At 36.0% G+C, this 22795-nt stretch overlaps 2 protein-coding genes across 34 annotated transcripts in view; one reads left to right on the plus strand and one right to left on the minus strand.

Moving 5' to 3' along the window:
* IMMP1L (inner mitochondrial membrane peptidase subunit 1) overlaps positions 1 to 12194 on the minus strand; it is a 70463-nt gene extending 58269 nt beyond the window's left edge. For 7 of the 25 annotated variants that reach the window (XR_008474918.2, XM_054241482.2, XM_017977977.4 and 4 more), the window contains exons 1-2: positions 12105 to 12194; positions 7338 to 7455 (exon numbers count right to left, since the gene is read on the minus strand). The gene's annotated coding sequence lies outside the window, so the exon portion shown is untranslated. Of the gene's footprint in view, positions 1 to 2836; positions 2936 to 7337; positions 7456 to 9160; positions 9251 to 12104 lie in introns of all 25 variants that reach the window. The other 18 variants (XM_054241484.2, XM_054241477.2, XM_078340787.1 and 15 more) reach the window with 9 other exon arrangements.
* Positions 12195 to 12334: 140 nt separating this feature from the next.
* ELP4 (elongator acetyltransferase complex subunit 4) overlaps positions 12335 to 22795 on the plus strand; it is a 274144-nt gene continuing 263683 nt past the window's right edge. For all 9 annotated transcript variants that reach the window (XM_009007873.5, XM_002755140.6, XM_078340783.1 and 6 more), the window contains exons 1-2: positions 12335 to 12592; positions 21772 to 21807. In XM_009007873.5, coding sequence (XP_009006121.1) covers positions 12370 to 12592; positions 21772 to 21807 — 259 coding nt within the window. In that variant the 5' untranslated portion in view covers positions 12335 to 12369. The remainder of the gene's footprint in view (positions 12593 to 21771; positions 21808 to 22795) is intronic.

Here is a 22795-nt window from a genome sequence, read left to right on the forward strand (position 1 = left end):
AACAAAAGTTGGTAAGGATGTGGTGAAATTGTAACCCTTGTGCACTAATGGTGGGGATGCAAAATGGTACAGCCAATATGGAAAACAGTTTGGTGGTACCTTAAAAAGTTAATCATAGAATGTCCATATAATCCAGCAATTCCACTGTAATGTGTACACCCAAAGGAAATGAAAACAGAGATTCAAACATACTTATATGCCAATGTTCACTGTAGCACTATTTACAATAGCCAAAGGTAAAAACAACCATGGGGTCTATCAACAGATGAATGGATAAACAAACTGTGGTGTGTGTGTGTGTGTGTGATCTTATATATATGTTATAATTTACATATGCAATCTTATATATAATAATCATATAACATACAATCATATGTGTAAGATTGCATATATTTTATACAAACACACACACACACAGATAGTCCCTTATTCAAAATGGTTTCGCTTATGACTTTTCAACCTCATAATGGGTTTATCAGGGTATTAAATGCATTTTCAACTTACAGTATTTTCAACTTAAAATGGGCTAATCAGGACATAACTCCATCGTAAGTCAAAGAGCATCTGCAATAGATTATTCAGCCATAAAAAAATGAAGTTCCAATATATGATCCAAATTACATGAAGTCTGAAAAACATTATGCTAAGTAAAAAATATTATGCAAATATTAACAAAAGAATACTGTATGATTCCACTTATATGAGGTGCTTATAGTAAGGTGGCAAATTCAGAGAGTAAATACAGGTTACCAGTTGTTGAAACAAAGGAGAATAACAAGTTACTGTTTTTTGGGGTATGATATTTCTTTTTCGAATGATGAAAAAGTTTTGGAAATAGTGGCAATGATTATGCGACGTGGTAAGCATTCTTAATGTCACTTAATTGTATACTTAAAAATGATGAAAGTGATGAATTTTATGTTATGTATATTTTTATCACACATTAAAAAAAAAAATTTGTAAAAAGCTCAAGACCTTGAGCCAGTTCAGAGAGCAGACATGGACACCAATACTTCAATTAGACGATCAAAACTGGCTACAAATAAGCAGTAAAGTGAACATATTCTAATGCTCAGTGAGAAAAAAATCATCATCATATATGATGATAATCTATTAATTTGCATGTGAGTTGATTCAGGAAATGTTAATAGAAAAATATAATTTGCTTTATATTTAAAAAAAAATTCATCCTTAGAATACCAAATAGACTACAAAATTATTTTCAAATTTTTCATTTTGGCTAATTGAAAAATTGTAATACCAAATGGCATTTAATGTTATTCTTTAAACATTTCACTTTGGGGAATAAAAAATACAAAAAGCAAAACTATAAAATTAAAATTCTAAAGATTTTAAGAAGCAAATATTTTATTACAAAGGAATCTGTTTCAGCATTGGATAACACTGTTATAAAGTTCTTTAATCTGAGTTGAAAGTGAAATTTCTATGTCCTGGAGAAACAAGGAGTTCTAATTTTTTTTTTTTACAAGATTAAAACAGGTCTTATGAAACTCAAAATCTTTTACCTCCCAGCTACCTATGTCCCACTTACTACCTCATTTTCTCATCACTTTTCCTCACCCTTTTAATCACTATAAATATATACCCATTTTATCAGGACAAATATGCTTCATGCTTTATGTTAATATCCATAAATTGGCTACATATAAAGCTACCTTGAGGAGGAAACTAAGGCTGTATTTGGACTGAAGTGGAAAATAGTAGATAAGAGTATGAATTCTGGAGTCAGACAGCCTAACTCTATTGTGAATCCTAGATCTTCTACTTACAAGCTTTCTGACCTAGATAGAACAAGTTACTTATCCTTTATGTGACACCATTAATAAATAGCATTCAAAACATTCCAGAAACTATAATAAGCATTCAATAAAAACATTACTTAGTATAATTAATTACCAGTACATCTATGGATAGAGAAGTGGAGATACTGAAGAAGATACTAAAGAAGATACTTAACATTTCAGTTCTACCATGTGCCTTTTGCTTCAAGTATCATGCCTAAATGGGATTGTGGTTCAAAACAGAAGATAGATTTCTGCTACTCTCTTCAAAAACTGCACTGAAATGATAGTATGTTTTAAAAAATAAATAGAAATAAACACTGAGAAAAGGAGTGAAAGGCATCAACATACCAGAGATTTTGAAATATTTCTGGAAGACCAGGCATATAAAAAACCATAGTGGGCCGGGCGCGGTGGCTCAAGCCTGTAATCCCAGCACTTTGGGAGGCCGAGACGGGTGGATCACGAGGTCAAGAGATCGAGACCATCCTGGTCAATATGGTGAAACCCCGTCTCTACTAAAAATACAAAAAATTAGCTGGGCACGGTGGCACGTGCCTGTAATCCCAGCTACTCAGGAGGCTGAGGCAGGAGAATTGCCTGAACCCAGGAGGCGGAGGTTGCGGTGAGCCGAGATCGCGCCATTGCACTCCAGCCTGGGTAACAAGAGCAAAACTCCGTCTCAAAAAAAAAAAGAAAAAAAAAAAAAAAAAAAAACCATAGTGATAGGTTGAAAAGAATGGAGTGAGTAAGTCAAGACATACCTGGCAAAGTATGGTTCACAGGGCAAATCTCCCAGCCCATCACATGCTTTTGCATTTTTAAATGGCTGAAAAAATAAAGCAGCAGCATATTTTCTAACGTGAAAACTACACAAAATTCAAATTTCAGTGTACACAAAGTGTTATAAAAACACAGCCATGCTCATTTGTTAATGTTATCTCAGGCTACTTTCCCATGGCAGAGTTAAGATTTCGTTATTACCCGCAAAACCTAAAATACCTACTATCCAGTCCCAGAAAATGTATGCCCACCTCAAGTCAAGCACAAACACATGAAAATGCTTCAGGAATATGGGACGTTTCATCCTGTGGCTCCAAAGGGGTTCAGAGCTAAATCAGCAGTTCTGGAGGCTAAAATAAATAAATAAGTTAAAACGGTGTAATCTGCCTGAAAAGAATTTGGTGTTCAAGTATGGAGGTTGGAGAGCCAGTATAGGGGCATCTTTATTTAGCTATTAGAGAAGGACTGGGTAAGTGTACCTGCTCCTGCACTTTGAAGCAAAGCACACCAATAAATTAAGGCATACCAATACATTAAGTCCTACCAACCCACAAGAAAATTGGTCAGACTATTTTTTTCATTTAAGCTAAAGATTTGTTGGAAAAACAAAGACAGAGAAAACCTACTCCAGTTATTTATATTATTCAACTCTTTATTTATGAACGTGAATAAATAGCCCACAGTTAAGGAAACTACAAGCTTAAGAAAGAAGATCCATAATGAAAATAACTAATCTGAATAAGCAACCCTAGAGAAATCAGACGTAATTCAGAGAGAAAAAAAGGAAAGGAAATCTATTTAACGTTGGTAGAGATATTGAAAAGATATTGCATCTGTAAAAGGAGAGGCAGAGAATTAAAAGAAAAGAGTATAAACATAAAACATATGCCTGTCGGCCATCACCTTCTCCCATTCACAAAAAATAGAAAAGGTGGAGAAAAAGTCAAAAAGGAACAATCCAAAGGAGTGTATATTCCTAAACTTTCAGGAAAAGTCACTCCTCTCTCCCCTCCAAAAATCTATTCCACATACACACACACACACACACACACACACACAGACACACACACAAACACACAGACACAGACACATACACACTCTCTCTCTCTCTCTCCTCCCTGCTCTCCCCACCGCCACCGCACCAAAGGGGGGTCTTGAAAGGACTCAGGGAACACACAGCAAATGAAATAAAAATACATAGAGCTGTAGACACTTTTTTTTTAAATCTAGAGCAGAGGTTGCCAAACGAGGGCCCATGGGTCAAATTCAGCAGACTCTGTTTCAGCAAATAAAGTTTTACTGGGACAAATTCTTGCTCATTCATTTACATGTTATCTGTGACTGCTTTTGTGCTCCCACAGCAGTTGAATAGTTGCAATAGAGACCATATGGACCACAAAGCCCAAAATATTTACTATTTGGTCTTTTATAGGAAAAGGTTGCCAAATCTTGATCTAGAGCTGTGTGATTTAATATAGTACAAACTAGCCACATGTAGCTGTTTAAATAAATAACCTAAAATAATTAAAATTAAATAAGACTAAAATTCAGTTCCTCTGTCATATCAGTCACATTTTAAGTACTCTATAATCATATATGTTTAATGACTATTATACTGGACAGTGTAGATACAGAACATTTCCATCAACACAGGAGGTTCTACTGGACAGAGCTCATCTGGATATTACCACAATAGATTACTTAACTGCATTTTAATTATTGCTGTAACAATTGCTACACTGAAAAAACATACATAAATGCTACAGTCTGAATGTGTCCCCCAAAAAGCACCTATTGGAACTTTAATTCCCAGCGTAATTTGAGAGGTGAGGTCAACTGAGAGGTGTTTAGGTCTGAGGGCTCCACAGTCATGAATGGATTAGCACAAACTATAAATGGGATTGAGGCTGAGAGTTAACTCTCTTTTTTTCTCTTGCCCTCTCTTGGGCCCTTCCACCATGTAATGACATAGCAAGGACACCCTCGCCAGACACCAGCCCCTCAGTCTTGGACTTCGCAGTTTCCTGAATTGTGAGTCAATAAATTTCTGTTCATTATAAATGACCCAATCTCAGGTATTCTGTTACGGCAGCACATAATGGCAAAAGACACTCAGAGAAGCAGGAAGAAGAAATACATGTAGAAAAACACAGAAATTAGGGGTTTTAGAAATAAAAATAATGGCTGGGCATAGTGGCTCATGCCTGTAATCTCAGCATTTTGAGAGGCTGAGGCAGGTGGATCACTTGAGCCCAGGAGTTTGAGCCCAGCCTTGCCAACACAGTAAAACCCCACCTCTACTAAAAAAAAAAAAACAAAACAAAACAAAAATTAGCTGGACATAGTAACATATGCTTATAATCCTTGCTACTTGGGAGGCTGAGGCATGAGAATTACTTAAACCTGGGATGCAGAGGTTACAGTGAGCCAAGATCATGCCACTGCAATTCACCCTAGGCAACAGAGTGAAACTGTCTCAAAAAAAAAAAAAAGAAAGAAAAAGAAAATAATTAATGCATAAATCTAAGACCTCGTTGTATCAAGATATCACTGAAATAGATATTTCTAAAATCCTTCAAAGTCAGGGAGAAAAAATGTAAATTGAGAAAAAATTCAAAGATACAGTACTACAAATGAGAAAGTAAATATGATCATAGATGTGGAAGAGATTATAAAATAATTCAAGATTGACAATGTAATAAATGATATCAAATTTGAAAGTAACAATAAAAAAAGTTTCCTAAGAAAACAGAATTCAAAATGAGGTAGAATAATTATATAGAACAAGAGCCATTAGCAATTTTTTAAATTGTGGTAATAAATGGATCCAATTTGGTTCTGAGTTAATGAAAACAATGTTTGCTAGGATATCTAACTTTGATCTTATCCTGCAAGAAACTCATCAAAACATACTTCATATCCAGACTCTTAAACTGAGAAACAGTAGTTAAAATAATCAATTTCACTGTAATACTACCCATTGGTCCAGGAATTAAATATTTCTTTAGAGAGGAGCTTCAGTAGCCCGGGGGTCCCTTCATGGAAAATCAGTAGATGTGATTTAAGAAGCTTCATATGGAATAGTTTAAATATCTGGCCTACTCCCGGGCTTCCAGAATTATTCAAACTGAAGGGAAATTGATCAAATCTCAGCCGAAATATCCATGATAATTAGAACATCACACATGCTTTGATTAACACAGTAGCTCTATGCCTATGAGACTCTAGTTGACATGTAAGAGAAACACCAGTCAGCCGTTCTTTAATTCCTCATGTTGGCAACATGCAAATATGAAGAAAAGTCCCAGACTGAATAATATACAAATGTTGGAGCATTCTCTGAAATTTCTTTTTCTTTTTTTGCTAAAAATTTTAATGCTTTTGTGTTGACCATTAAAAACATCGTTTGCCTTTATTTTTTCTTGTAGATAGATTTACTTGACAAATCTTGAACTAAAACATGTTTACACTTGGACGCATTTACCCTATTACACTGCACGTTCTGAGACATGACTATACAATGGCTTTTTAAATTTAAACTCCCCAGTTTTCTGTTTATACCTTAAAATCTACTAAAATTATGATGACTATAAGTACTCTTTTGCCCTGGTCAATACCAGCTGACTTCTGCTTTCCTAGCATCCAATATAATTCAGCATTTCAGCACTTTCAAAAATGTCCTAAATAATCCACGGACCAAAGAGAAAAATCAAAACAAAAATTAGTAAATATTTTGAAATAAACGATTAAAACATAAAATGCCATAGTTGTAGGAACAGCTAGAGCATACCCTAACTATATATGATCTATTAGAAAAGGCAGAAAATCAATAAATTAAGATTTTAGTATAAGAAGGGAGAACAAACAAACCTCAGCAAATCAAAACTAAGGAATGTAGAAGGAAAAAATAATAAAGAGTAGTAATTGATTCAATAGTAGAAAGTAAACACTGAGAAAACCAATAAAGCCAAATTTGGGGGTTTTTAAAAAAAAGATTAACTGAAAAATCCCCAGCAAAATTTAACAATAAAGAAAAAAAGAAAAGAAACTCATTATCAATTGCTGATATTTATTTATCAGTAATAAATAAAAGAAGAAATTACTGCAGTCACAAAAGGATAGAAAGAGCTCATTCCAGTATAGCAAAGAAAGCTTATAACCTTACCAAACTAAGGTTATAAGCTTTCTTTGCTATAAGGTTATAAGCTTTCTTTGCTATACTGGAATCCTACCATAGATAACCAACTATAAACACTGAACAATCCTACCATAGATAACAACTATAAACGCTGAACAAAAGACAAAAAATTACATGAAGGCTCTACAGATTTTTTTTTTTTTTTTTTTTGAGACAGAGTCTCGGCTCTACAGAAGCAAACATGCTGGGTAGTCAGACTTAGGTAAGAAAGAATTGCCACAGGGTGAGTTTCCCGTTTTTACTGATTTAACCTGAGGTCAGCACAGTACAGTGTGGCTAAAATTCTGAAAGGAAGCCAGCTTCCTGAAGAACCTGAAGACACATACTAACCAATGGACAGTTCAAAATGAAATCTGCCTAATTTATGTGTGACTTTATTTATTAATAAAGTGATGATGCGGCCGGGTGCAGTGGCTCGTGCCTATAATCCCAACACTTTGGGAGTCCGAGGTGGATGGATCACAAGGTCAGGAGTTTGAGACCAGCCTGGTCAACATGGTGAAACCCTGTCTCTACTAAAAATACAAAAATTAGCTGAGTGTAGTGGCACGCACCTGTAGTCCCAGCTACTCAGGAGGCTGAGGCAGGAGAATCGCTTGAACCCAGGAGGCAAAGGTTGTAGTGAGCTGAGATTGTGCCAGTGCACTCCAGCCTGGGTGACAGAGGAAGACTCTACCTCAAAAAAAAAAAAGAAAAAAAAGATGAGTAAACATAGCAAGGAAAGATCTTTTTTTCAATAAATGGTGCTAGGTTAATAGGATACCAATATAGGAAACACAAACGCGTCTTTACCACTGCCTCACACCAAACACACACAAGTCAATTCCAACAAAGTGCAGCCACAAATATTAAAAGTAAAACATCAGGGCTTTTAGAAAAACAAAACATGGAGATCATCTTCAAAATTTTGGAATAGCAAACACAGCCATAAAGCACTAGCCAAAAAGATAAAATTGATAAGTCAAAATATATTTTGACTAAAATAAAAAGACAAGAAAATGAAAAAACAAGCCACAGACTGACAGAAGATACTTGTAATGAATTTATTTGAAAATGAACTCATCTAAAATGTAAAAGAACTCCTACAAATCCGTGGGAGAGAGGCAGATCCAAATTTTTAAAATTAAAAAATATGAATAGACCCTTTCACAAAAGCATTTACCCAAATGGCCAATAAGCAAATAAACAGGTGCTCAACTTCATCAGTCCTAATTCAGATGACAAGGCCATACCACAACCCTCTTTAATAGCTAAAATGAAAAGAAAGAAAAATACTGTGTTGATAAGGATGAGAAGTAATAAAAATTCTCAATTGCTCCTGGTAAGAGTATAAACTGGTAGAATTGCATTGAAAAAATGGCCACAAATGGGAAACTATCCAAATCCCTTTTAATAGTAGAACAAATAATGAACTGTAATACATTTATATAATTCCATACAGCAATAAGAATAGATCAGCCACAATACACATTAACAAGAATCATTTCACAAAAATAATGTTAAGCAAAAGAAGTCAAACACAGACTCTAACAGTAGATCTAATGGACTCTAATAGTTGATCTCATACAAGCAGAGAGTATAATAAAAGTAGAAAAGTAGAACAACAGTGAAAGAAATCTGTGGTGCTATAACTCAGGACTATAGTTTTTCTTTGAGAATAACTATAGGGGGGAAAAAAATTACCACAGGTTGAGAAATTACATCTGTGTAGGCATGACCTTAGTATTCATTCCTTCAATTGTGTTGCTGGAATACCAGCAGGCCCAGTACAGCCTTCACAGTATCTCTGCTATACACTTTATCTGCACAGACACAAAAGTGATATGGACTGCAGGGCTAGAGAAGTCACTGAAAAAACAACTGAAGAGGTGTCCACTTTCATCAGAGGGTGTGCTAATTGCCTATCATGTTCATCATATATTTTCTATTTATCTCAAATTGGTTTCCTGCAGGATTTACAACAGTCAATCAAGGAAGTCATGAGGAAGATTGTGGATATTGAAAAAAAAAATATTAGGAGGGAAGAGTTTAAGATATAGATACTGGAGAAATTCAAGAGCCAACAGAAACCACACCAGAGGGATTAACAGAAGATGAGTTGATGGAGATGAATGCTTCCAAACAGTGCCAGATGACAAGAAGTAGAAGAAGCAGTGCCAGAAAACAAACTGATGCTAGGCAATCTGGCAGAAGTGTTGTTCCAGTTATTCAAGACTGTTTTGACTTCTCCTGCCCTGGATGCCTACTATAACACAGACACTGAAAATAAAGCAAACAGCAGAAGAAGAATTGGTACTGTACAGAAACATTTTTAGAGAGCTGAAAAGGCAAAACAGACAAATTAGGATGAACTTCCATAAAGCTATATTGAGTGCACCTACCTTTCCTGCCTCCCCTTCTACCTTCTGGGTCTTTGCCACCCTTGAGATTGCAAGACCAACCCCTTCTCTTCCTCCTTCTCCTCAGCCTACTCAACATGAAGAAGATAAGAATGAAGACCTGTATCACGATTCACTTCCACTTAATGCATGGCAAATATATTTTCTTCCTATGATTTGCTTAACATTTTCTTTTCTCTAGCTTACTTCATGGTAAGAATGCAGTATACAATACATATAACATACAAATTATATGTTAATCCACAGATGTTAATTGGTACAGCTTCCAGTAGTCAAAAGTAGACCATTAGCAGTTAAGTTTGAGAGGAGTCAAAAGTTATATGTGCGTTTTTAGCTACATGGGTGTGGGGGTCAGCACCCTGATCCCCACATTGTTCATGGGTTAACTGTACTTTATAAGCCTATTTACCCATCTATCTTCCCTAGCTGTGAACTCAAGAAGTAAGGAGCCAGTATACTTTTCTCCTGTAACCTGAGCTCTGATGGACTTCTTGGAATTTAGTATGTCCTTCATAAAGAATTAATTAATTAATAACACACCTAAACATATAACTTTTAAGTCTTCCTTTCCATGAATACTTCATTTATTCCTATGTTTTATAGTGAACTCTACTGTACGCTGGTAAGTTCGAGAATCTGAGCTTATTTGGGAGCAAAGCTTTTATCTTTGTAAAAAAAACAAAAAAAGCAGATTTATTCTATGACAGTGTTATGCCAGAGATATATTCTAAATTCATGAATATTTTGGTGTGTACATAGATCATCTTTCAAGAATTATAGTCGAAGTTGGAAAAGAATTCTTCAGTTCTAGTAATGAGGCAAACAAAGCACCACTACCATCATTTTTGGAAATCTAAAGTGTTAAGTAAATACAGTAGGAAACAAAGGAATATGTACTACAGAAGCCTTTAAAAACTAATTATACCATTATGTTAAGTGAAATAAGCCAGGCACAGAAAGACAAATAGCACATGATCTCACTCATAGGTGGAATCTAGTAGTTAATCTCATAGAAGTAGAAAGTATAATAGTGTTTACCAGAAGCCAGGATGGTTGGAGTGGGGATGGAGAGAACTTGGCGAAGGATACTTAATTACAATTAGATAGGAGGACTAAATTTCAAAAAATCTATTATATATCATAAAATTATAGCAAGTTGACTACAATGATGATATATTGTATTCCTTAAAAAATGCAGAGTGTAGATGTTATGTACTCTTACGACAAAAGTGATAACTAGCTGAGGTAATACATTGCTAATTAGCTAGATTTAACCATTCCAGAATGTACATATATTTCATAGTATCATGTGGTACGCAATACAAACAATGCTATCTGTCAAAAAACAATAATTATATGTAGTATTTCAAAAATTTCAGAGCATCAAAAATATTTGTGGTGGTGGAGGAACAGAGAGCCTCAGGAAGAATAGCTAATGGATGCTGGGCTTAATACCTAGATGATGGGTTGACCTGTGCAGCAAACCACCACAGCACACCTTTACCTATGTAACAAAACCACACATCCTGCACATGAAGCCCAGAACCTAAAATAAAGTTAAAGAAAAAAAATATTGAAGAAGTTTCTATCTGATATTGGACTGCTTTGTCACTTTTTGTTTTGGTCTTAGTGCTTATTTACTACAGGATAAAATTAGCACATACTATTTAACGTGTTCATTTTGAGTAATATGTTGCTTTCTATGTGTTAATTTTATCTTCTCCAGATTTTTATTACTATAACTCTAAAATGACAAGATTAAGTCCAAGCAGACAGTAATCACTCAACAGTTATTTATTGAGTAACTTAGATTTGAAATTCAATATGAAAGCAACCTTGATCAAAGCTTTCCAGTGGATATAATGTGAAATAGTTTTTTCCTAAACATGGTTCTAAAAAACAAGCAAACAGACAAAACTCCTCCCCAAATGAAAAACTCCAGTCACTCTTTAGCAATACTAACTTCAATTTATCAAATAGAATCAGCCTAAAAATTTCAACAGGTCAGTGAGATTTAAAACAATTCAATGGCAAGAATTTCAATGAGGTTTGGGTCTAATTAAAAGGTATCACAGATTGCTGTCAAAGTCAGTAACTCAGCAGTGCAGGAATGATTTGGGAGTCCTTTTTAATTTAGACGTTTGTCAATCATGATTGCCTTTAAACATCACTTACCCACTGAGCAGGGGGATCCATGCTCAATTTTCAGAAAAAAATTAAACACAAAAATACAACTCAAAATACATGTTTTTCCCCCATATATAAAATCCCTATTTTAGTAATAAACTCTCGATTCAAGGTTCACAAAATAAAGTAAGTACATTCCTAATTCTTCCTAGCAGTTTTTTGGGGAAAGATACCCAAAGTATTTTCTGTTATTTGCAGCGGCTTTAACAGCAAACGCAATTAAATGTGTGAACACGGTTGTCAGAGTAACACTTCTCATTTACACCGGTGAGGAAAGACATTGACGACTTCCAGAAGCACTAAAATTAACGAAAGCTCCTTATTGGAACTTATCAGAGAGGTATATTTTGTCAGATGCAGGAAAACCAGATAGCCTCAAAGTTCAAGAGTTTTCGCTCTAAGGTCTAAATCCAAACCACCTACCACTAGGCACAAGCGAACTAAGCCCGGACGTTCAGCAAGCAACTCATTAAGGTTAAGAGGCCCCATCCTTTCCATATAACACAAAATTAAGAAAAAGACATCGTGGGGAAGGCGGAGTGAATTTTCTCTCAGAAATCAAAAGAGAAATGAGCAGGAAAAAAGTCTCTCCTCAAACACAGCGGAGAAAGGTGCACGCTACTAGCAATTGTTTGATAAGCCCTAAGCCCTGAGGTTTATCGGTTCACCAACCTTTTCTTAAACTCAGTGTGAATGAAGGCACTCAACAGGAGAAGAACATTACATATTACCCACCTCTGGCCCCAAAGAACCCTGAAGACCCTCAACCGGGACACAGGAGGGCCTTTCTCACCTGGGCTCCACAGAAGTCGAACGTCCTTACGCAAGAGCACTTTTCAGCAATGCGCCTTCCGATTGGCTGGCTCGGGAGGGACGTCTCAGTCCTATTGGTTACGAGAGCCGCGGAAGGGGCGAGGAGGCGGGAGTTTGGGAACGTCTCTGACAGGCCGGAGGTTTGCGTTCCCAGAGTTCCTATTGGGTTAACTTGGGAGGCTTCAAAATGGCGACAGTGGCAACCTGCGGCGGTGACGCCGTGGGTGTTGGGTCTGCGGTGGCGACAGCCAGCAAGAGCAACGTCACGAGTTTCCAGAGGAGGGGTCCTAGAGTCAGCGGGACCAACGACAGCGGCCCTCGACTGGTGTCCATTACGGGCACGCGACCGTCGGTGCGGAATGGACAGCTGCTGGTATCAACCGGGCTCCCAGCCCTGGACCAGCTCTTAGGTCGGTTCAGAGTGGAGATCTGGGCTCAACCGAGGGGACACAGGGAGGGGACCTGTAGGAGACGCCACTTTGACCCCACATCCTCTCTCTGACCCCTAATCCTTCGGACGAGGAGAGAATAGCATGGTCTGATTGAGATGGAGGGGAATACGGGTTGTGTGGAGACTTTTGAGCGCTGTTAACTAAACATGTTTTAGTGCCCCTTCTGTATTCTCGTTCCCTGCCCACTAACCCCTTTTCATATTACGGCGGAATTCGTACATGCTTTTTACCCTGAACTGATTTCTAGTCAAGGGAAGACATTAATTTATGGAGATGGTTTAGTTATTCATTGAGGATACCTCGCTTCCGCTGTCTCCACGCAGCTCACGGTTTAGACCAATCTACAAAAGTTTTTATAATTGGGGGAGACAGGCTTCGTTAGAAAATGGTGGAAAAAAAGGATTTCCCCTTTTTGACCGTCAGACTGCCTATTCTCTGGGTCTAAATCTTAAAACATTTTGACTTTAAGAGAGCGTATGTTAAAGGTTTATGTTGACTCATAATCATTTGAAACTAATTAGAGCCTGTCGTTGATATTTCGTCACACTCGTGTCTGCGTTAAATCTGTGTATATATTATTTCGGTTTTTTTCTGTATACATTTGCTTCCCAGAATTGATTGCTGCTGCATTCCAAACGACATCTTTAAATCCAATTCACATTTTAACGGGAAAAGGATGTCTAGTTCTTAGGCTTTCCTTTAAAATCTCTGGAATTTTATGAGAAGCCTGCTGAAGAATATGCTTGTTTCATAACTGTTATATGGAAAGGGTTGACCAGATTAGGTTAGTAGGACAGATTTGCTGTGTTAATAAAGCTTCTGTATTAATTTCTATCTGAATGCTGCTTCATTAAAACCCCACCTGTGTTTACATTTCGTAACTTTTTTTATAGTGTGTGGTATGCGTCTGTTAAATCTTGTACACTTTCATAAAATATCACTGTCATTGCTTGTTCCTGTACTTCGCTTGACATTTCTCTCGGTTATCTCCTCAAAGTAGGCTTTTCATAGGTTTAGTGCAGAGAAAGTAAGAAGACAAGCAACCAATGAGAAAGAGTATGGCTTCTTGATTCTGTCATTTCATTTCCTGGTTATTTCTACATAAGTTTAAGTATTTTTCACTTAATTGTTTCAAGTATATTTTCTTTGAGTTGCATGGTACTGTAAACAGAAGTAATTCAAAATATCTAGTTAGCAAATATTTAGTTCACCGTTTTTCCCTTGTGAGCCTCGATAGATATCCCCTTATGTTTGAACTTTAAGTTTGGAAGCTATTTCTAGGCCTTAGCTATTTTTTAATTCAATACGATGTGTAACTTCATTCACTTGATACTAAAACCTTCCAAACAAAAAGGTCATGTTTCTATTATAATGTCTTCAGTTCCTCATTAGAATAACAAAACCTACCTAGTATATTTCCTGGCACTTAGTAGGTTCTCAATAAGTTGTTGATTATGAGAAAAATAATGTGTAGAAAAAAACTGAGACAAGAAATTCTGAAATATGTAGGATGGAGTTTCATGTTTGAGTTCTAAAAACAAATTAAGTGATATGAACAGTCTCAAAAAACCATTGACCATGTGTGCTGATCTTGGCTTCAAATTTAGTGCTCTCTCCACTAGGCTACAGCTGTCTGAATTTTTTAAGAATTCCTTCCAGGGGATAATGCCCATTTATTGAACCTCAGATTAATGATTTAACTATTGTCTCTTAAAGTACATAGCAAAAAGAGAACCCAAAGCACCTTCTATATATGTTTCTTTAGAGATACAAATTTGAACAGTAATTTTTAAATTTTCCATATTAGCTTGGAATGAGGGACTTCAGTAGGGTGTTTAGCTGTGACAAGCTTATGCTAAAAATTGCTGTTTATTAAGATAATGGAAACAGTATTGGTTGTTGAATACTTTGAAATATATTTTTCATGCATGCAGTTAATTCTCAAAATGCAAAGTTGAAGAAGTTTTAATAGAATTGACTACATCTTGAAAAATAAATATGTCCAGAAGTATTTTAGTGTTATCCTCTTAATGACATTTTTGTATTCCAATTTTCTGTATAAGCAATTTAGACTATGTTGTTATTTAACTCAAGTTGTGGCAAGCCCAGTATGACCATATTGTGACAAAAGATGATAATAGGATGTTATGGTATTAGAATGGTAAGACTATACTGTGATATTATGATTAATGGCTAAAATATATTATGTGGTTACTGTGTAACAAGTAAATATAGCTTCCATGTAGTACAGTGACATTTTATTATTGCCACATGACATCATTGTGATTTTAAACATAGATGCAAAATATATTTGAAAGGCATCATACATACTAATTCTTAGTCATTTGATGATACACTATTTTCATTACTTATTCCAAAATGTTTCAGAAATTTGAAAATTCCTAATATCTGCCTCTTTCAAATGTGACCTAATTATATTAAATGTTTTGTTCTGGCAACCTAATTTTATTATGAGATATTGAAATACATTTCACAAGTTAGCTACATTTAAATTTTTAGAATTCTCAGCTTATCTCACCCATGTTCTCAACCTTGCCCTTCTAGGATATTTATATTGTTATTTGAGGATACTATATGAAATTAACACTTATATTTTGGAAAAGGAAAGATAGATATTCCATCGATTGAATAAATACTTCATTTCTCTTCCAGGGGTTTCCAAAGTAAGATTATAGCAGGAAAAGAACTCTGGCAGAATTCCCCGCTGCAACCCCCATTCCCCATAAAAGTATACTCCATGTTAGGACCATATGTCTAACCTAGGAGAATTATCCACAACTTCATCCTCTGGAAAGATGCTTAAAGGAAGGGTAACTGCAGATTTGACCTCTGTGCTGTTAAATTTTGATCGTCAAATAGGGATTTGAGGTAAATAATAGTCTAGGAAGAGTACTCTGAAAGGAGCGAGATGGTAGCAGCCATTTTTTAACACTGATGTCAAAAAGTAAACACTAGTGGGCTTATTTCCTTTACTATATGTTAATGTGTAGCATGGGATAATGTACGTTGAGCTTGGACTACATATTTAACACAATCTTGGTTAGGATATTTTAGCAACGAATAAGCTGTACATTTAAAAAAAATGTACTTTTTTATTGCTATGTAAAATTGTTTCCTGTGACTTAATCTACAGAACTATTTTTATGATTCCTAGATTTATTTTGATTCTCATGTTTACCTAGCCAATAATTGTGTCATAATGAAGAGTAGTCACGATATATTATCATGCTCAGGGAAGAAAAAGTAGACTTGTTATCAAAATAACTGCAATTTAATTTGAGGTCCAGCATTAATTCAGTAGTGAAGGCTATTACTGCGAACCAAGGAAACAATATGAACTTGTTTTTTTAAATTGCATTTTCCCAAAAATACTTTTTTATAATTTTAAGCAAAATTATTCCTTTATATAGAGCTCTGAAAGGACTGGCATAAATTACTGTTACCTTTCCTGACTTTCATTTCTTTTCCCTTTTACTTTCTCTAACATTGAAGAAAGACCTTCATATTCTAGTGTATTAATTTGACTTCATTTACTAAAAATTATAGCTTAATCAGAGGTTTGTATTGGGGACAGTGTGGGGATTGAATGCTCTCCCTTTAAAATATTCATAGTACTAATACAGTTGTCTTACTACTGTGTGAATTGAAGCAACAAAAGCCCTGTGGTTGTCTTATGATTTTAAAAATCATAAGATAGGAAGATCCTGGCATTTACAAGATCTTAAATTTTCTGATATTATTTCCTAGGTATAAAATATTGTTTCTGGTTTTAAGAAAAAAGCCTATTTTGAAAAGATGTAAAAACTTGATGAAATTAATTCTTCAAAATGTCAAGCTTGCTGATTATCTTTAACATTTAAACTCCTGTATTGTTTTGTGTACGTGAAGTCCTCTACTTGTATTTTTAGTAAGCTGGAAATAAATATACATCTTAAAGGGGTCTAGAAGTAACACCAACAGTTTATTTGCTGGCCAAGTGTGCTTGCTCACACCTGTAATCCCAGCACTTTGGGAAGCCAAGATGGGTGTATTACATGAGCCCAGGAGTTTGAGACAAGCCTGGGCAACATAGATAAATACTGGCTCTTCAGAAAATACAAAAATTATCCAAGCTTGGTGGTGCACACCTGTAGTCCCAGCTACTCGGGAGGCTGACAGTGGGAGGATCCCTAAGCCCTGGGAGGTCAAGGCTGCAGTGAGCAGTGATCACACCACTCCCCGTAGCCTAGGTGACAGTGAGACCCTGTCTCAAAAAAAGAAGAGTTTATTTTGCTTAGTGACTTAGAAAGTGTGTTGGTAATTTTTCTAAGTTAGGATGAAAGGGGAGAGGAAGTGGTAAATAAGGCCATTTTACTCCTTTTCTTGTTTGTTTTCGTTACAGAAGTAAGATGATTGCTTTGTTGCCCTATTATCTGTAATACATTTTAGTGGACTGTTGGGAAAAGGTATTTCAATTTTAATTGGGAACTATTAGTGTGAAGTCTATGTTGCTTTTGGAATTAGATAAAATTACTAATGGTTTCTAAATTTAAAAGTAAATTAAAAGCTAGCTTTCAAAGAATACGTCAGGGTATGCTATTTGTGGTTGGTTGGTGGCTTTTCATTTATTTATTTTTTGATGGGAGCATGGCTACAAACATTCAAACTTTTAAGTTAAAATGCAGCTAGACCTTCCATTTATTAAGTAAGAGACATCAAAATACCTTACACAGCGGTATCTTGTGGAGATGCTTTGAGATCGTGTCTCACTAACTCAAGTTTAGAAGAATAGAGAAGTATTGCTGCTGTATGCATACAAAAATTACCCAAGCTTGGTGGTGCACACCTGCAGTCCCAGCTACTCGGGAGGCTGACAGGGGGAGGATCCCTAAGCCCTGGGAGGTCAAAATTATCTTAATACACATAGAAATGTATATGTATATGTATAGGTCAAAATTATCTTAATACACATAGAAAAAAAGCTTGATTTTTTTTAAAGCATTAAATTAGTTAATAAGTTTAAATTACTTAATGAGTTACGTCTTATTCCCCATACCTAACATTCACAATGACCAAACTTTACTAGAACCAACCTAAATGTGAATCTAGTGAATTTACATAATAGAGCCTTCTTATGTTTTTGTAAAAGAAGTTTGAGAAGATATTTGGTTGATAAAAATGATTTTAATATGTCCCCATTATGTCTTAATGTCCACATTTTCTAAATATTAGAATTTTAATACACATGAGATTTTTAGGCCAGCATGGTCACTCATGCCTGTACTCAACACTTGGGGAGGCCAAGGTGGGAGGCTAGTTTGAGCCCAGGAGTTCCAAACCATCCTGGGCAATATAGTGAGACCCCATCTCTACAAAGAAAGAATTAAAAAAGAATTAGCCAGTCATGGTAACATGTGTGTATAATCCCAGCTCTTTCAGAGGCTGAGGTAGGAGAATCCCTTTAGCCTGGGAGGTTGAAGCTGCAGTGAACCATGATTGTACCACTGCACTCCAATCCAGCCAACACGATAACACCCAGTCACCTCCCTACCCACCAAAAAAAGTATTACCAGAATGGTAAAGGTAGCTCTTTCTGAGTACCTCCCTGGGCCAGGCACCTGTGCTTGGTAATCATTCTTTTAATTGGAAAACTGTTTCGTGATCTTTTCTCATTGTCCCATAGTGAATGTTAAAAAATCTTTACTTCTCTGTCTGTCCCATTGGAGGCCTTATATAAATTCCTTATTTGAGGAGACATAAATGTAACTCAAGAGGTTAGATAAGAAAACTTAATACTCCCTATAGGAAATACGTTAAAGTAATAAACTTTGTAATAGTGCCTGCTCTAGCTTAGATACCATAATGTCTCTTGTTTGCTTACATTACTTCACCTCCTTATATGTATGTAAACATCTATTAGGTAATTAAATGTTTATTTTTGCATTTAAAGGAAAGTAAGGAAGTATGATGTAAGATGTTCAAATGGATTAAAACATTAGTGCGTCACTATGAAATTAAACATTAATCTTATCCCAAAACAAACCCTTTATTCTGATCCTTTTGTTTGTGACTGGGTCTCACCTTGTTACCCAGGCTGGAGTGCAGTGGTGCAAACACTGCTCACTGCAGCCACAACTTTCCACGCTCAAGTGATCCTCCTGCTACAACCCCCCAGCATGCCTCACTAATTTTTGTATTTTTTGTAGAGATAGAGTTTTACCATGTTGTCCAGACTTGTCTCAAACTCTTGAGCTCAAGTGATCTGCCTACCTTGGCCTCCCAAAGTGCTGGGATTACATCCTTGAGCCACTGACCCTGGACCTGATCCTTTTTGATGGCTTTCATGATACATATTTCCATTTATGTTTATCTTTTCATCTAAGGAGTAAAGTTATTCTATGTAGTCTGGTATGGCTTTAAGTGCTGTAATGAAGGAACCTGTCTAAATGTGAACCTTAAATATAAAGTTCTTGTAAATATATAAACTTAAACATTAAAACATTTAAAAACAATAGGTTTTTTCATTATTTCCTTCCCTAAGAGTCTGAAATGTTCTACATATTGTCATAAAATTGATGTTTAGCCTCACTGTAAATCACTTAGCATAAGTCACATGTTGCATTTTATTCTAGGTACCATCTATGTTACCAGATTTCAAACTGTTTGAAATGTAACTGTTATACTTATTTGCAAGGCAAAAAATAAACACTATCAAAAGACCTTTTTTTTTTTTTTTTCTTAGACAGAGTCTTGCTCTGTGGCCCAGGCTGGAGTGCAGTGGTGTGATCTCAGCTCAGTGCAACCTCCGCCTGCCGGGTTCAAGTGATGCTCATGCCTCAGCCTCCCGGGTCCTGAGTAGCTGGGATTACAGGAGCAGACCACCCCATGTGGCTAACAGGGTTTCACCATGTTGGCCAGGATGATCTCAAAGGGCTCTTGAGCTTATGGGATCTACCCACTTTGGCCTCCCAAAGTGCTGGGTTGCAGGCATGAGCCACCATGCCTGGCCTATCAAAGGAACTTTTGTTACTGACTACAAAACTTTTTGCGAAAAGTTCTTTATTGGTGTTCTAAATGTTTCTTTCATAGCTTTGTATGCAAAAAAAAAAAAACAAAACAAAAAAACCCAAACTATTGTCTCCGGTTGACCGACAACTTTGAGTGTTTTTTAAATTATACTTTAAGTGCATTTCTATTCATTCTTTCATATTCATTTTTAAAATTTTTAAGGGAATTTGTATTTGAGACATTAATCAAATTGGTAATAGTTTTATAAACTCAGTAGTTTGAGTACTGAAGAGCAAAGTATCAGTACTCAAATGTTTTAGTGTAGTTCTAATTTTTTTTCTTTTTTTGAGACAGAGTTTTGCTCTTGTTGCTCATTATCGAGTGCATTGGCTCAGTCTCGGCTCACCAAAAGCCCCACCTTCTGGGTTCAAGTGATTCTCCTGCCTCAGCCTCCTGAGTAGCTGGGATTACAGGCATAAACCACCATGCCCAGCTAATTTTGTATTTTTAGTAGGGAAGGGGTTTCTCCATGTTGGTGAAGCTGGTCTCAAACTCCCAGCTTCAGGTGATCAACCTGCCTCGGCCTCCCAAAGTGCTGGGATTACAAGTGTGAGCCACTGTGCCCAGCCCTAAAACTAATATTAAATTGACTTTTAATCGTTCACCATTTGAATTATATATTTCATGATTATATTGCCCTAATTCTTTTTTTTTTTTTTTTTTTTTTTGAGACAGATTCTCGCTCTGCCACCCAGACTGGAGTGCAGTGGTGCAATCTCAATTCACCGCAACCTCCGCCTCCTAGGTTCAAACAATTTTGGTCTCAGGCAGGGCACAGTGGCTCACGCCGGTAATCCCAGCACGTAGGGAGACCGAGACAGACGAATCATGAGATCAGGAGTTCAAGACCATCCTGGCCAGCATGGTGAAACCACGTCTCTACCAAAAATACAAAAATTAGCTGGGTGTAGTGGTGGGTGCCTACAATCCCAGCTACTCTGGAGGCTGAGGCAGGAGAATCTGTTGAACCTGGGAGACAGAGGTTGCAGTGAGCCGAGATTGCACCACTGCACTCCAACCCAGGCAATAGAGTGAGACTGTATCTCAAAAAAATAAATTCTTGTGTCTCAGCCTCCTGAGTAGCTGGGATTACAGGCATGTGCCACCACATGCAGCTAATTTTTTTGTATTTTTAGTAGCAACAGGATTTCACCATGTTGTTCGGGCTGGTTTTGAACTCCAGGCCTCAAGCAGTCCACCCACTTCAACCTCCCAAAGTGCTGGGACTACAGACCTGAGTCACTGTGCCTGGCCTAATTCACATTTTTAAAATAACACTGTCCAGTAATATTGAAAATGTATTTTTGTGATGATGATCTTTTTCTGTTTGAAATGGCAAATGTGTTCCTTTTAAATTGTAAATATATTTAGAGCATATCCAGACTTCGTGTATATTAGTCATAATAAAAAAGAATTAGCTTTAGTCATCAGTTCTTTACTCAAAGGCTTACTAAATTTGAAGATAAATATTAATGTGGAATTTCTATAATCTTATCTATGTTGTACTTCTATAGTAGTTAAGTTACTGTGCACATTTAAGTCTTGGGTATTGAGTTAATTTATTAACAAGTGTTAAATATAACATTGGAGTGTTTAAGCACAGTTATGTTGAATGCTGAATGGTTCTGTCAGAGGAGAAAGATGGATAGTACAGTAAATTATGAAAGTAATTGTAGGCCAGGCACAGTGGCTCTGGATGTGGTGGCAGGCACCTGTAATCCCAGTTACTCAAGAGGCTGAAGCAGGAGAATCACTTGAACCCAGGAGCGGGAGGTTGCAGTGAGCCAAGCAGAGATCCTGCCACTGCACTCCAGTCTGGGCGATAGAACAAGACTCCATCTCAAAAAAAAAGAAAGTAAGTAATTGTAATGTGTACTGTGTAATTACATATAACATGTAATTATTTCATAATAGCACTTAGAGCAAAGTATTGCAAAGGTAATTAAAATGTTGTTTGCAACTGTAGTTTTAAAGTTACTGAAGTGCCTTTCCTTCATAAAGCATAACTTTTATGCTAAAGGTAATGGAAAATGTAGATTAATTTTTGTTTGGTTTTGTTTCACTTCCAGGTGGAGGTTTAGCCGTTGGAACAGTTCTTCTAATTGGTTAGTACAAAATACATGCTTTGCTCTCCTCTATTATTGTTTTCTGTTGAGCATAATCGTTGTACGCATTTCCCATTCCAAAATTAAGTATTTAAATCATTAACACTACAGAAGTTAAGATAAATTAGAGAGGTATTGACTTAAGTTCTATTTTAAATTCTAATATTGATCTGAATTTGAAATAAATTCAGCAAAAATATCTGAACATATAGCTCTTATAGCTTAAAAGTGTTCACAGTGCATTGTGCTCCGTTTTTTTTTAAAGACTAAAATTAGTGTGAGTTGAATTTTTTGGAAAATTTCAGTGTTTAGAGTGTGATTATTACAGAATCAATTTGACAAAATGTTAAGTCCATTGTATATGTCACATAATTTTCTCATTATCTTTTTATTGAAACAAAAGTAACAAAGTAGTAACTCATAGATTTGTTAATCTTTAAAGTGACAAGAGTCCTTATTTAAGTGTATAACCATAATTGTACCTTCTAGTCTGGCATTCATTGTCTCTTGAACCACGTCCAGACTTAAATACAACAATCCAAATGTAATATGACCTGAACTCACCATACTAGGACTATAAAATAAACGTGTTAATCTAGACAGAGTTATTAGTACCAGGTACCAAATATTTATTGACCTCTAAGATAACAAAAAAACGCAGTAAGTATTTTGGCTGAATTTGCCCCAAGAGTGACTAAAATACACAGTGGTGATGCTTTGGCATGTACATAAGAATTTGTCAGTAAAGGAGAAAGTTACGTAGAACATTTTATTCCTCATCTATACAGGATAATTGAAGAGTAATAATATTAGTAGTGAGAGCTACCCTTTATTTAACTGTTACTGTTGATCATATTTTGTGCAAAGTGCATCATATGGTTTTTTTTTTACTTAATACAACAACCTCATAAGATGCTAAATATACTTAATGTTATCTCTATTTTATACATGAGGAAATGAGGCTCACAAGGCTGGAGTAGTTTTCCCA

Source organism: Callithrix jacchus, chromosome 10 (assembly GCF_049354715.1).
Source record: "Callithrix jacchus isolate 240 chromosome 10, calJac240_pri, whole genome shotgun sequence".
In the NCBI taxonomy this organism is placed as follows: Eukaryota; Metazoa; Chordata; class Mammalia; order Primates; family Cebidae; genus Callithrix; species Callithrix jacchus.